This window comes from Phoenix dactylifera, unplaced genomic scaffold (genome assembly GCF_009389715.1).
Source record: "Phoenix dactylifera cultivar Barhee BC4 unplaced genomic scaffold, palm_55x_up_171113_PBpolish2nd_filt_p 000190F, whole genome shotgun sequence".
Lineage (NCBI taxonomy): Eukaryota > Viridiplantae > Streptophyta > Magnoliopsida > Arecales > Arecaceae > Phoenix > Phoenix dactylifera.
In genome coordinates, this window is record NW_024067717.1 from 242,101 (window position 1) to 256,524 (window position 14,424).

Sequence of the window (14,424 nt, forward strand, 5' to 3'; positions counted from 1 at the left end):
AAATGATAGATTTTACTGATCATTGAGCATATATATCGATATATCCCATATATATTAAGCAATCAAATCTATTTATGGCCGGGCACAATAATATCAGCATCACTAATATCGGGATTCACACGGCTAATGAAGAACTCCACTGAGCCTCTCTAATCCTGTATATAAATCCCATCATCTCAATCCCATGTCGAAGGCAAAGAAAAAAATGAAGACTCCATCATTCTCTTTGCTTCTTACCTGCTGCTTCCTCTTTGCATTGCTAAATACCAGCAGAGCTAATGAGGCTGATCAGCTAAGAAAGTTCATCAATTCTAAGAGTTCATCATGGTTTCTTCAATCTGATTCACGGGCTGACTTAGACGCCACTGAGCCTGTTTCGCCGGTCTATATGAGCTCGCAGGTTGGGCTAATGGAGGCTGATAAGATCGAAGCATTGCCTGGGCAACCCGAGGGTGTCAATTTCAATCAGTATGCTGGCTATGTGACCGTGGATCCAAAGAAGGAAAGGGCACTGTTCTATTACTTCGTGGAGTCTCCTTACAACTCTTCGACGAAGCCTCTTGTCTTGTGGCTTAACGGAGGTATTTGATCCAACATTATGAATATCAAAGCTAGGTAGAGTTGTTATAAATCTTATGAGTTCTAAAACCAAAGAACTTTCATTGTGATATTTATTTTGTTTTATTGTATCAATATGTTCAACTCTATGTTCATATTTGATTATTCTGGATCACCTCTACGGCTTAAATAGTTGTGCGTCTTGCTACCACTTGTTGCACTAGTATTGTTTTTGCTGGGTCTATAGTTTCATATCTTATCACTAGAAAATGTACATTTTCTAATTAATCCTCGATATTCCCATCAACACCACCATGCATATGATTAGATTTCTTGGCACAGCAGTCCTTAAAATTCATTAATTGTCTAATCACTAGATAATCGTTGTTTATATAATTATAGCCAATTCTAACAACACCATTATTTGAATTTATACTAAGCAGGTTTTTTTTTTCTGATTGATGCTGGGTTTTCAGGTCCTGGGTGCTCCTCATTCGGATATGGAGCCATGCAGGAACTAGGACCCTTCAGAGTAGAAAGGGATGGGAAAACGCTTAGCAGAAACCAGTATGCTTGGAACAATGGTTAGGAAGCTTCACTTGCTACTTTTTTTTCTTCCTATCTTTCCTCAATCGAAACATTATAATAGAATTGATTTTCTTGATATTTTAATTAGTTGCTTAGTAGGATTTCCTACATTCATCAACCCTATGTTTTTGCATTTACTTTGCCTTGATCCTTTTCTCATCACAGCTTTTTCTTACAACTATGACAGTGGCAAATGTTCTCTTCTTGGAATCTCCAGCCGGGGTTGGGTTTTCATATTCGAACACCAGTACAGATTATACAAGCAATGGAGATAAAAGAACTGCCAAAGATTCATATACGTTTCTAGTCAACTGGTTGAAGAGATTTCCACAGTACAAAAGCCGTGATTTTTTCATAACTGGAGAGAGCTACGTTGGCCATTATGCACCGCAGCTTGCCTCTCTGATACTTCAGCAAAACAAATTACCCAACCACACTGTTATCAATCTTCAAGGCATTGCAGTAAGTAAATGTGGTGCATCAACTCTTCGGCTGAATGCATCGATCTGTCTGATAGATGTTCTTTGTCTTTTAGATTGGCAATGCTTACGTTGATACTAAGACCAACGACCAAGGAGAATATGAGTTTTTGTGGAGCCATGCCTTAATCTCTGATGAGGCCTATGCTGAAGTTCTCCAGGCCTGCAACTTCATTTCTACAGAAGAAGACAGTACTTCTTGCCTTACTGCTGCAAACAACGCTCGAGCAACGTCTGGAAATATTGATGAGTACAACATTTACGCCCCGATCTGCCTCCACGCTGAAAATCGGACCAAGTCCAGTTTAGCAGTAAGAAATTATCATTTTGCCTATTCCCATCAAAATGAGACTGGGGCTTACTCAGCTCTCATTGCGAAGCTTTGCTTGGAAAGATTGCATAAATTTTATGATTACGAGTTTAATCTAACACTGATTCATGTAGCAGTCGATGCCGAATTGTAGAACAAGTCAATTAAGGGAAGGGAGTAGCTAATGGGCTTTTTTGTTGCTATTTCTGAATGGGAAGATATAATCTGTAGGAACAAATTAGTCACTAAACTGCTGACTTAAAATCTGATTTTCTGAAGAACCAAACTGTTCTATCTGGACCAGATGGCTGATTTTGATCCCTGCACTGAAGACTACGTCACGTCTTACTTGAACAATCCCAAGGTGCATGAGGCTCTTCACGTAGACATTACGAAATCCACAATCCCATGGCAAGGTTGCAGGTACCAACCACTACTTTATTTGCTTCTTCAAGTAAGGTTAGTCCTCTTTATCTCACACTCCTTTCTTTCTTCCCGTGATCTTTATGAAGTGATGCTGTGGGCTATTCCTGGAAAGACGCGCCTGCTTCGGTGCTCCCTCTCATTAAGAAGCTTATTGGTAGTAATGAGACGAGGTTATGGTTGTATAGGTAAGTTCATCCTTGCTTCTGTCTGCAATCTAATCAACCAATATAGATATTATCACATTTTATTTATGAGCTGAAGAAAATTTGTTAAATGTTAAAGAAAAGTTTCTTGTTTTAAATTTTTTTCAGTGGTGACGTAGATGGGGTATGTTCGACTGCAGCCACGAAGTATGCCATCAAAGAACTAAAACTTCCCGTGAGGGATTCATGGAAAGCATGGTATTACAACGAGCAGGTAGGTGCACACTACATTGATCTCTTGTGCTTATCTTCATATTCCAATCATTTCTTAAAAGCAGCCAATAAAAGAAGTCATTTTATTGTACGACAATTGTGATCCTGGCTGATGGAGACAATACTTATGAACAGCTAAAATGTTATTTTCAGACTAGGAACAAATTGGAGATGAAGAATATGATGTTTTATACTAATTTAACCATAATCATGACAGGTTGGGGGCTATGTTGTTGGATACCAAGGATTAGTATTTGTTACAGTAAGAGGAGCTGGCCACATGGTTCCAAGCTACCAGCCTGAGAGGGCACTCGCCTTGATATCTTCATTCATCCAAGGAAAGCTTCCATCAACCACCTGATACCTTGAGGAGCAGAACAAGGATGTGGCTCAATTTGGACTGCATACACAAAGCTTGTGATTCAATGACCATGGTTAAGATGTTGCTCCTCATCTGAAATTATAAAATTCAATTGGAGTAATTTCAAGCTTCCGATGATCTTTTTTAGATTTTTTCACTTCAACAGAGAATAAAGAACAATATCTGAGATAAACAACTGAGCTAATTGCATTCCAATACCTTGAGGTGCAGAACAAGGATGTGGCTCAATTTGGACTGCATACACAAAGCTTGTGATTCGATGACCATGGTTAAGATGTTGCTCCTCATCTGAAATTATAAAATTCAATTTGAGTAATTTCAAGCTTCCGATGATCTTTATTAGATTTTTTCACTTCAACAGAGAATCAAGAACAATATCCGAGACAAACAACTGAGCTAATTGCATTCCAAATAAATAGAAACTGCTCGAATGAAAAAGGTGTTGCGTTCCCACCTGAACCCGAGAAGTTACCCACTAGAAATTTATGTCAGATAACCAATCGGTGAAAGAATCAAAACACGTCTTCTTGAGCAAGAACTAGAAGATGCATGTCTTCGATCCGATGGAAAAAAATCTGAAGCTTATCTTTCTTGGTGGTGTCAAGGGATAGAGTTTATTCTAAGAAAATAAACTACCACTGCGCTTTCAGACAGTAAATATATATATATACCGTGATAGAGCCCGTCAAGCCAACGGGTTGGCACTGTCTGTTCGATCTTTGTCGAGCTCCCCATGGCCCTCCCTCCATCTCCCAATTCCCATCTCTTCTTCCTCTTACTGCTTTCCTTTTGAAGCCATGCTCTCGTCTCCTTTGGCTTCTTCCACCAGCCAAGAAACGCCATTCCTCTCGTTCCTCCGTTGCTACCATGTACCTGTCTATCGATCCAGGGGTATCAGATTGTCTGCAACCAATCAACCATCGCCCCTTGTTGATTTACCGTCCTAGACCAATTTCCGAGTTGCCTAAAAGCGCTACCTTCAACCTACCTTCAACCTCGGCCGATCCATTTTTGATATGGTAATCCTTTCTATTCTCCCATATCTAGAGTAAATAGGGTCAGTCAACTCAACCCGACGAACGAGGTGGTGGTGCTTTAGATTTAGAGAGGTATTTAGCTAGATAGAAGAAATTGAGGTAACATGATTACTTTAAAGACAAGAAGATAAAAGAAGGGAGAGAGAAGTAGAGAAAGCAATGACTCTCTTCTTTTTTAGATGCATGAGAGTGAATTCGTTTGTTTGTTTGTATGTATGTATGTATGTATGTATGTATGTAGTATGTATGTGCATACATACATACTACCAGACTGCATGTGCAATGCATGTTTAAGAAAGAAGCAATAAATATGAAAATTATTATTATTATTAAAAATAAAATAAAATAATAAAAATAAAAAATAAAAAAAATATGATATCCATGTGATGCACAAGAAGATAATAAAATTTTAAAATCAATTTCTTAAATAATTAAATAAGAAATTTGTATGATAAAAGAATGTGTGTGTGTGTATATATTGCAAACAAAATACCTTTAAAAACCTATTTTTGGTGACATGTCATTATACAATATTTAGGATACAGGTGTGGTTTTTCTAAAGCCGACCTAATCTATATCCAATCCGATGATTTATTGGTATATTTCTTACATTTATTTTAAGATTTATTAATTACACCTTGAGGCTAAGTCACCATTTAATAGGCTTTGAGAGTAGATAAAAATTAAGCTTTCCAAAGATAGCACTTACTTGAGACTTTAATATAGTTTTGATTATACATAGTAATTCAAATTTATTCTACATCTGATCCAGTGCAAACCTGGTTGTGTTGCAACTTTGACCTAAGTTAATACTTGATGCATAAGATTTGGGCTAAGATATAGTATCAATCCACCGACATGCTTTGTTTTGAGAGGTACTTGGTCCCGAACCAAGCACCCCATGCCATTAATAAGTCATTTCAAAAAGCATAAGAAAACATGATTTTCTAATAAATCCAAGAACACCCTCGGACATCCTTATAAGTTGGCCTTACTTGCACTAATTGTTTTTTATTCATCTATGATTTATTATTTTACCCCAAAAGATTTTTATATTTATCAAATTAGGTATGGATTTTGCAACATTGGACTTTGATCTAATCTAATCTCATTTCACTAAATCAAAAAATTTATACATCTCAATGCATTCCCATATAAGTAAGACTGATCGATGTTTGTCCTGCCAAATTAGGCTCCCATAGACCTCTCAAGTTAAGAAATTATAGCTAACATTCTTGGAAATTGCAAGAAACCTAATTTGAGTAGAGCACAAATAAATATTTGAGAAAAAATGTTGATTCCAACCACAATGTTAAACTCAACTTAAATGAGACATGAGATCAATTTTTGACTTGACTTGTATTCAATAAAGTGAAAGTAATTTAGAGATCATAGAAAGAAATTAAAAAAATGAAAAGCAATAGAGATGAGTAAATTACAAAAATTTGGTAGATAGTGACACCTAAGTAATTTTATGTCTAGATAGTTTGAATTCATGTTCCTACTGAAAGTGGATAGTCACAAACTTATTTCATAAAAAATATATAACTATTAACAAATATTTAACAAAAATCATGTCAAATATTTAACTATTGAATTCATGATCTGGTGCACCACTCTCCACTCGAAACGAGGGTTGATGCTTATATCCAACTCCAGTCGAGGCCCTACTCCCCCATCAAAGTGATCACCACCCGACTATTGGTCGCCAAAACATCTTGGATTATAGGAGTTGTATATGTAGGTTCTTCCTTCCTAGGTCAAAGCATACTCAGCCTAAAGTCTTCATTGAGACATCTGCAAAAGAAGACAAAATATTGTAAATTACACCATAAAGGTATAGTGAAATGGTTATCACTACAATTAGCGGAAACATTTTCGAGGGATCATTGGAATGGAATGGCATATGAGACAATCAGTCTTCCCCCTAGTAAAAATCACTTGAGATAAAATTAGGAAGGTCAATTTAAATGGATGTAAGTGTGGGTTTATACAAAATATTAAGAGTAAGTGTAATAAATATAACCTCATGAAGATTTTTGTAAGATTATTTTGGTTATTTTTTAAAAAAATTTCTAATGTGATATTTGGTTCCCATTAAAAGTTAATAGTTTGACTAATATTCTATTAAATTATGGATTGAAGTATTGGATAAAAATAAAATTTAGAGAAGTAAGCATAGATTTTTCATACTATTGGATGTAAGTGTAATTTATTCTTAATCACAGAAAAAATTTTGTAATTTACTCAAAAATAAATTTATCTATTTATTCTAAAATCAATTTATTTGGGAACTATAGCTGCCACTTGAAAGATAACGACACCACTTCCAGAATGGGGACTATTTCTATTATTCTTTTTTTATGTTTGACAAAAATAATTTCAAATTGTTCAACCTTAGAGTTATCCAGCCAAGTGTAAGAAATTTCAGCCAAATAAACAGAAATAACTATTCTAGGAGGAATTAGTGCCTACATGGATCAATTCCACCAGTGTCATCTCAGTTAAAAGAAGTAATAGGATAAACTACTACTGGATCCATGGGCTTCAATGTTTGATGCGGACCACGTGGACTTCTAAATCCGGTTGGGGTTGATGGACCTGATCCAAAACTTATAAGATCTCTGAACGCCTCCTGGCCCCAAGCAGTCCAAGAACAACTTCACGTGGTATTTCACCATGAAATGGGGTTTAGGAGGCGGTCCTCGCCCGGCAAGCCGCCGCCGCCGCCGCTTCTTCCCCTCCGCCGTCGCTTCCGTCCTGGTCAGATCTCCCAAACCTCGTTTCCTCGTGGAATATCTTGTGAGCTCGTGCAGTTTTTCCCAGCTGACGGCGTCCAAAATCCATAAAACCCCTCGCCAGATTCGAGGAAACAAGACTTAAACAATTCTGGGAAGTTTTAGAGATCTCACGGTCTCCATGGCTTGCAATCTTGGAATTCTTTTTGGATCTGCTTCTGAACTTCACGGGATCTGGATCTCAATCTCAGGTTTCACCAAATCCAGATGATGGATAATCTATCTGGATATACCAATATCTGTCGTCTGATGTGAATCTCGACATGGAGGATGCCACCGTGGCTTCCAGCATGCTTCTTCCAAGACTAATTCACAGATTTGTTGATCATGCTGGGATTTAACAGAACCGAACTTGCGTGAGTTCATTTCCATGCAACTTGAGATTTATGGGCATATTGTACGATGATCAACATGAAAAGGAGTGCTTAAAACCCACTTAAAACTTATTTGGCATCCTTGAACATAGACAATACAGTAGGCATGTTCATTACTGTTAACAGGTTTCAGAGATCCTGACTCCAATTGCAGAATCTAACACTAACACAACATGACATTTAAACATGATAATGGATAAATTGTGTATAGATTTAAGAGATTTAAGATTACTCAGGAAAAATGTTCAACAAGGAATGTATGTTGTGATAATAGTGATTCAGGTTCCCAAATTATTCTTGTTCTTCTCAGATGGCTCTTGATAGAAGATTTCTCCATTGTTCTTGTTCCTCTCAGATGGCTCTTGATAAAGCTTTTCTTCAATTGCCATTTGGTTTGGAAACAACAGGGGTTTAATTTAAGATTTGCTTTGGGAACAAAGCCGAAATAAAGCCTGGAATATGTCTTATGCCAATCGAAAAAAAATAGCTGTTGCCATTCACTCGTGCTTTTATTCTTTTAAATACTCGAATAGGGGTGGAATAGGACTTGTTTCTATTCCTCCTTTATTTTGATCGCATTGACACAACAAACTCACAAAATCAGTTGTAACCCTCACCCTAGAGTTATTCCTGCCAGGAACAAGTAATTTCAGCCCAGGAAAGCAGAAATAACTATTCTAGGAGGAATAAGCGGTTTGCTCCAGCCGGTCCAAAACCTATTCGCCGGGGACGAACCATATTCTAGGCCTCCCGATGTTGCTGCCCGAGCTCTCCTCCTCCCTCCGACGCAACGGCGCCAACGCCCTCGTCGCCTTCTTCCATGGCCGCCGGCGCCTCCTCGGAGACGTCCTCTGCCTTTTCTCCTCAACCGGTGCCGCCGCGACCCCGAAACCGCATTTCATGGTCGACTACCTCGTCGACTCGTGCGGGTTCTCGCCGGAGAAGGCTGCCAGAGCCTTGAAGCACGTCCGCCGCATCGAATCCCCCCAACAACCGGACTCCGTCTTGGATTTCTTCAAAAGACACGGTTTTGATGACCCCCAGATCAAAAAGCTCGTGTCTTGGCAGCCCAGATGGCTCTCCCTCGACGTGGAGAAGCGCCTGGCCCCAAAGTTCCGAGCTTTACGAGAACTCGGCTTCTACGAGTCCGACGTCATCCACATCACGCTCTCAAACGCTTCCAGCCTCAATCTCAGGCTCCACGCCACCCTTCTCCCCAAGATCGAGCTGTGGAGGAGTCTCCTCGGATCGAATGACGTCCTGATAAAATTCCTCAAGAGGAGACTGCGGCTTCTCTCTTGCAGCGTTGAAAAGTGTGTCCTTCCTAACCTAGCAGTCTTGCGGGACTGCGGCATTCCAGAGAGCAAGATCTCTGTCATCTTGAAGCAGCATCCAGCAGTCGTCGTGCAGAGGCCGGCTTCGCTCCAGGCTTTGATTGATCGCACCGAGGGGCTTGGGATACCCCGCCACTCGGGAATGTTCGGCTGGGCCCTTCGTATCCTCTACAGAGTGAACGAAGCCAAGTTCAAGGCGAAGATGGAGTTCATGAGAATCTTGGGCTGGTCAGAGTCGGAGTTCCTTTCTGCTTTCCGTATGACACCCTCTATCTTAGGCGCTTCCGAGAAGGCGCTGCAGAAAAAGATGGAGTTTTGGGTGAAGGAAGCTGGTTGCCAACCCTCCTACCTCGCGCACCATCCAGTGCTCTTGATGTGTAGTTTAGAGAACAGGTTGATCCCTCGGTATCGGGCCATGGAGATTCTGAAATCAAAAGGATTATGCAGTGATGATAAAAGTCCGTATACCATTATGTGTCTCTCGGAGGAGAATTTTATGAAGAACTTTATTCTCCGCCACAAGGAGGAAGTCCCTGAACTCTGTGAAATGTATGCCTCTTGCTGCAATAGAGGCAGAACCCGCTAAGTTGTGCAATTTCACAAATTCGGGTATAATTTTTTCTCCTTTGACCATTAGATTTTCAGTTATTTTTTGGCAAAATTTTTGAGAGAAGTGGTTTAGCATCAATATGAGCAAGTGAGTCTATGTTTGTGTGCTTAGTATATCCAGTTAATGAATTTGTTCTAATGAATCCCAGTTTCAGTTTTTGCCGAATCAATGGTTTCAAGTGTTGGCCTGGAATCTTCATGCTGACTGGCACATACGTTGCTAGACCAGTACCAGCACGCAAGACCGGGTTCTCATGACATTCATTTAAGTCCTTTTCTTATATATTTTTACTAAGAAAGGCTCACTTTACATGTATCAGCATGGCATGAAATACCCATTGCTAGGAGCACCTCATGCTGATGGCACTTATTAAATCTTTGGACTTAGCATAACCATAGACTGATGAGTATTACATAGCCCAATGACATGTTAAAGAGTTTCAGCTATATCAGAAATTGAGTGCTAGGAGTTTTGACATGTATCAATTGTTCATTATAACCGTGTCAATGCATACAGACATGTGTGTATGCATATATATGTATATCTATTTCTGTATACGTATACATAAAGGCACATTATCTTTTTTCTTTTTTATAATTTGCATATTTATGCTGATGTAGAAATAAGATGCACTAGATTGGACCCAAAAGAAATAAAAACAAACACAAAACCATCAAACAAAAAACAATGTACACAAAAACCCACTCGTGATATCTAAACAAACTCTAACAATAACACTAACATTAACACTACAATCAAAATTTGGTCAAGATTTCTGATTTCCAGTAACAAAAACCTCTCTACACCAATTTCAAGTCATTCAAGTCAATCCAAGAAGCGACGAACACAAAGCCATCAAACAAAGAAAAAGCATGTATATATAAAAAATTTATCAAATAGTGGTACATCCATGCAATAGTATCCACAGGTAGTACGAAATTAGGCCAATTCCTGCAGTGACCCATTAAACACTTTTCCTAAGTACCTTTAAAAACATCATCAAGCTTTGTTTGCATGCAATGCCTTTTCTGTTAAGAATGTATTATCTGGCCGATAGAAGTGTTATAATATTCCTTCGAAGGTGATCTCCATGTAGAAGTCTCTCATGCTCCACATGGTGACATTGATGTGTGGAAGGTGGCGGCACCACTTGGTCCAAGCCTGGAGCTGGTAGTGGCGCACGACAATGTGGGAGAGGTGCTCCTCACCAGTCCTGCTCGTTGTGGAGGCTTTAGTAAGTGTCAGTTGCTATGAGGAGCTCGATGCAGAGGGTGTCACCAAGGTGGACGGTGAGGCGGAGAGGGGTCTTACTATTGGGTACATCGTGGTGCTCAAGCGCAGTGGAGATGGTATTGGCCTTGGCCTCATTGCCAAAGGAGTGAACCTTGTTGCAGATCTCTAGAGGCTCGGTAGGCAGGACAGGGTGGAGATGATGTTCTTCATGGCATCGTATTGTTGCCACCTTACATGGACTCAATGTTTCTCGATCTCTAAATATATTTAAATAGGAGTGGAGAAAGGATATTTGTTTTGAATAGGATATCGTCCATTCAATTTGAACTTCATGACATAACATGCTCGATTTTTCTATAATTTTTTGTAGAATATTTTGAATTTTGGAGAAGGTAGAGCTTTCTCTCTCCTATCCATTTAATAGGTATAGAGAAGATTGCTGAAAGCTTGATAGTAGCTGTTTTTCTCTCAAATTGAATCTGGCTCAAACGTGGATTACTTGATGAGCTATTGCAATGATACTTTACAATCCATGCTCGGTCATGTGTTGCTAGGTTGGGTGGCACTAGATGTGTAACAACGGAGGCCATGAACTTGTAGTTGGTGGTTTTTTTTAAATTTATAATAACTATATTTTTTTCTGAATTTCTGTATTTTTATTATTTCCTGTCAACTCCAAAACAAAACATTTTCTTAGAGCAACGTGAATGAAAGAGTTTCTCTACCGTTTCAACTCAAAAGTTAGAACTAGATCTTAGTTTTGACCATTGTTGAGAGAGTAGTCCAATATTGTGATCCCAATAGAAAGATTGGCAAAGCCTTAATCTCGATATGTGGAGATGGCAGTCAACATTAAAGTTTCTGTAATTTTGTAGACATGTTTCTGTCATATCTACATACTTCTGCTTTTAAATGGTACTCATCATCAACATCTTATCTTCTGTTTTCAAGCCGGTAAGCTAGACGATGTGTATAAAGCTGCTGTCCAACAAACTTGTGTTATGACCTCTCTGCAGTCTTGTTAGTATAGGCTGTGTATCCAGTGGAAATTGTATTAGCAGAATTTTGTCCAGTGTAGGATATTCAGGCACATTTCTGTGGTGGTTCTGAGATTCAGCTATCATGCTTTTGCAGTTCAACCACTAAAATCTTCTGTTCAATTTGTGTGGCACCACTAGCTTGAAACAGTACAGTATTCTTGAGATAGGTGCTGCTTAGGGTCTGTTCTAGCTTCAAATCTGTTTCTAGTGGAGAGAAACATTCTTTGAATACTTGAAATGATTTCTAGCCTGTTTTGCTAATGAACAGATTTAGAAACATCCATTGGTTCAACAAACCTAATGTGACTAGCATTATCAAATAGACAACTGGGGACAAACTCGGTAGAAATTGAAGAGTTGGGCACAGGTAAAGTAAGAAATGTATTTCTCAGTTAATGTGCAATTCAGCCATTTACCCACAGTTATTAGCATGTAAAATCATAGTTGATAACATACGCTGCAGTATGAAACAATATTAGTCTAGGCATAATGGGAGAGGAGCGTACTGATATACATTGTTGCATCATCCTAGTAATTGCTTGGCATGGTATTAGATGGAATGATTTAAAAGGTAAGAGGATTCTGTAATATGTATGTCAGATTGCATAGATTGCTATTGTACTAATATTCTATTTTCCTCTTCTGAAGCACCAAACTGAAGCTCAAATATGTGATGAGTTATTACTCCATTTAATCTTTTGGATAATACAAGTCAAAACTCATGTCCACTTTCTTTAATTGTGTGTAAAATGCATTCCCTGAGAGCATGATCCTGGAGCCAATTTGAGCTTCCTTTCTAGTTTAATGGATGTAATATATCTACATTAGTAGCCCATGCTATTGGGAATCTGATTGAAGCCACTGGTCCTGAAAGAAGTTGCAGCATCCATATCATCCTCTGGAATCCCATTCTTTGTGAAAGTTAACTTGGACCAATTAATACATGAAGAAAGTTGTTTGAATTATTTGAACAGTTTGTCATTTAGTTGGTACACACATTTCTTTTCTAATCTGTAAGTGAAGTTTTCTGTGTGTGCCTTCTCTGACTGGCAAGGCGGTCAGGAAGAGGGGATTGAGAGCTGAACAGCTTCATCTCTCCGTAGGCTTTATTACTGTCTGATTCTTTATGTCTACCAGGTCAAAGCACTCCTGCATGCCATTTGCATATTACTGGGTGTTTATCAGCCTAGAGATGGATTGAACAATTCTACACAATGATTCATCACAATGAATGCATTTTTTTGCTAACAGTGATGATTCTTTTAGTAAAAGACCTTCAATTCTCAAGTGCATAATGCATTGTTGTCGGAGGATTTGCTTTAATATATGGTTGGAAGCCTATACAACACATTCAATGAATAACATTTAATGGTCTTATTATAGTTTCAGAGCAAAGTCATTGAAGATGTGGACTGCATAATGTATCAGATTACACAACTTTTGTACTCCTGTTTCATTTTCTTTCGAACCTCATTATTGTTTACTATTATCAATGCTGAACTTTATTATATTCAGTTACTCTATTTAATTACTGCATGACACAGCTCTTTTTTTGTCGCTCGTATTAAAGTTCATCCTTCACCCTTAATGTATGCCAGATGGTACATAGCATGCTTCCTATGGGGCAAGAACTTGAAGCCAACTCAGTGCAGTTGCTGGCTCAACGGAACTCCCCAGTCTCCTTTGTCAGTGATCCATGCTTTTAAGAATTTTCCTGAAGCCATTTATCGTCAAGAAGTCACAATGCCTATGTCCTATATAGGGAGTTCCCAGAACATAGTGCATGCATCTTTGGTGCAAACGTGGCTCCAGAGGACTTGAAACAGGAAATTGTTTGTACCATCCGTCCTTTTCGATTCTAAGTTAAATTTTCTCAATCTTGTGAGGCCACCAGGACTGGTCGTATTGGAGCCATTTTAGTTGCAAATGTGTTGATATGTCCCTTCAAATTTGCCAATCTTATAAAGGATTAAGTACCCAGGTGCTCATATTCTATGTACAAACATATCTTCTGCTAGAAACTATAGCAGCATTATGTGAGCCATTGCATAACTTTGTACTGCATCATTACTGTGTCAGAATTCTCAGGTACCGTGATGTGTGTTCTGTATTTAATTCAACTCTTACTGATGTGGTTGTAATCCTGTCTTCTATGCAAATATAACTTTGATGTTTATTTGTTGTTGTTTAAGGTTTGCTAGTGATATTCTGCTCTCTCTCCTTGCGCCAGGTTGGTTAAAGGCAGCCCGGGCTTGCACCAATACATGGACTCTTGATGCTGAGATCAGGACCGATCTGGTGAATTCTCTTCCCTGCCGCAAGGTGCCCACTAGTTCTTGGTTCTGGAATTAAACGAAGGGCTTACTTGATTGCTAACAGATGGGTGATTTTTTTTTTCCATCTGAATTTTAGAGTTACCATAGCACTGCTCGTAATGTATCCTCCTCGCTGCTTGCTTGAACAAGGTCCGGCACTCTGTAGCATTAGGAAGAAGGGAGAAAAATAAAATGATTACATCTTCAGCACCTACCCACATAGAAGACCGCTTCTGCAGGAACTTCTCTGTAGGCAGCCCCCACAAATTTACCTACAGCAAGCCACTAGGTTGTGCTCTGGAGCTCCACAACCAACCGGCTTTAACAATCTCTCCTTAATTGCTGACATGAAAGATGGGATCTCTTTATTTGAAGATTAAGAATGATAACTAGTAAAGAGAGAAGCATTAGCAGCAAACAGAAAAATGCAAGTAGTACCAACTTTGTTTACATTAACCAAGTGCTCGGCTTTCAGCTTGAAAACATTCAGAACTCTACCTGTGCAGCGCAACTACTGGTGGTGA

General features: G+C 38.9%; 2 protein-coding genes across 6 annotated transcripts; both read left to right on the forward strand.

The window, feature by feature from the left end:
• The first annotated feature begins 184 nt into the window (after nt 1–184).
• On the forward strand, nt 185–3,322 carry LOC103721206 (serine carboxypeptidase 1-like). Its single transcript, XM_017846201.2, has 8 exons — nt 185–581; nt 1,035–1,142; nt 1,334–1,608; nt 1,682–1,936; nt 2,240–2,358; nt 2,448–2,546; nt 2,673–2,778; nt 2,995–3,322. The coding sequence occupies exons 1-8, from the start codon at nt 185–187 to the stop codon at nt 3,136–3,138; spliced, it is 1,503 nt and encodes a 500-aa protein (XP_017701690.2). The 3' UTR covers nt 3,139–3,322.
• Nucleotides 3,323–6,851: 3,529 nt separating this feature from the next.
• Nucleotides 6,852–13,776, forward strand: LOC108511803. 5 transcript variants are annotated; one of them, XR_005507494.1, is made up of 4 exons: nt 6,852–7,350; nt 8,006–9,311; nt 13,184–13,390; nt 13,472–13,776. XR_005507494.1 is itself a non-coding variant. In XM_017846200.3 (3 exons), exon 2 carries the CDS (start codon nt 8,122–8,124, stop codon nt 9,286–9,288), a length of 1,167 nt encoding a protein of 388 aa, XP_017701689.2. In that variant the 5' UTR covers nt 6,852–7,350; nt 8,006–8,121; the 3' UTR covers nt 9,289–9,311; nt 10,394–11,001. The 5 variants fall into 5 exon arrangements, 3 of the variants coding, with proteins under 3 accessions (XP_017701689.2, XP_026665868.2, XP_017701688.2); XR_005507495.1 differs by having other exon boundaries at nt 6,852–9,311; XM_017846200.3 differs by lacking the exons at nt 13,184–13,390; nt 13,472–13,776 and adding an exon at nt 10,394–11,001.
• The last annotated feature ends 648 nt before the right edge of the window (nt 13,777–14,424 follow it).

What these genes read in the sequence shown, in the direction of transcription:
- LOC103721206 (XM_017846201.2), top strand. Translation starts at nt 185, where the DNA reads ATGTCGAAGGCAAAGAAAAAAATGAAGACTCCATCATTCTCTTTGCTT. An exon ending in ATCCCATGGCAAGGTTGCAG is followed by an intron (nt 2,359 to 2,447) that starts GTACCAACCACT and finishes ATCTTTATGAAG; the next exon opens with TGATGCTGTGGGCTATTCCT. An exon ending in ACGAGGTTATGGTTGTATAG is followed by an intron (nt 2,547 to 2,672) that starts GTAAGTTCATCC and finishes AATTTTTTTCAG; the next exon opens with TGGTGACGTAGATGGGGTAT.
- LOC108511803 (XM_017846200.3), top strand. Translation starts at nt 8,122, where the DNA reads ATGTTGCTGCCCGAGCTCTCCTCCTCCCTCCGACGCAACGGCGCCAAC.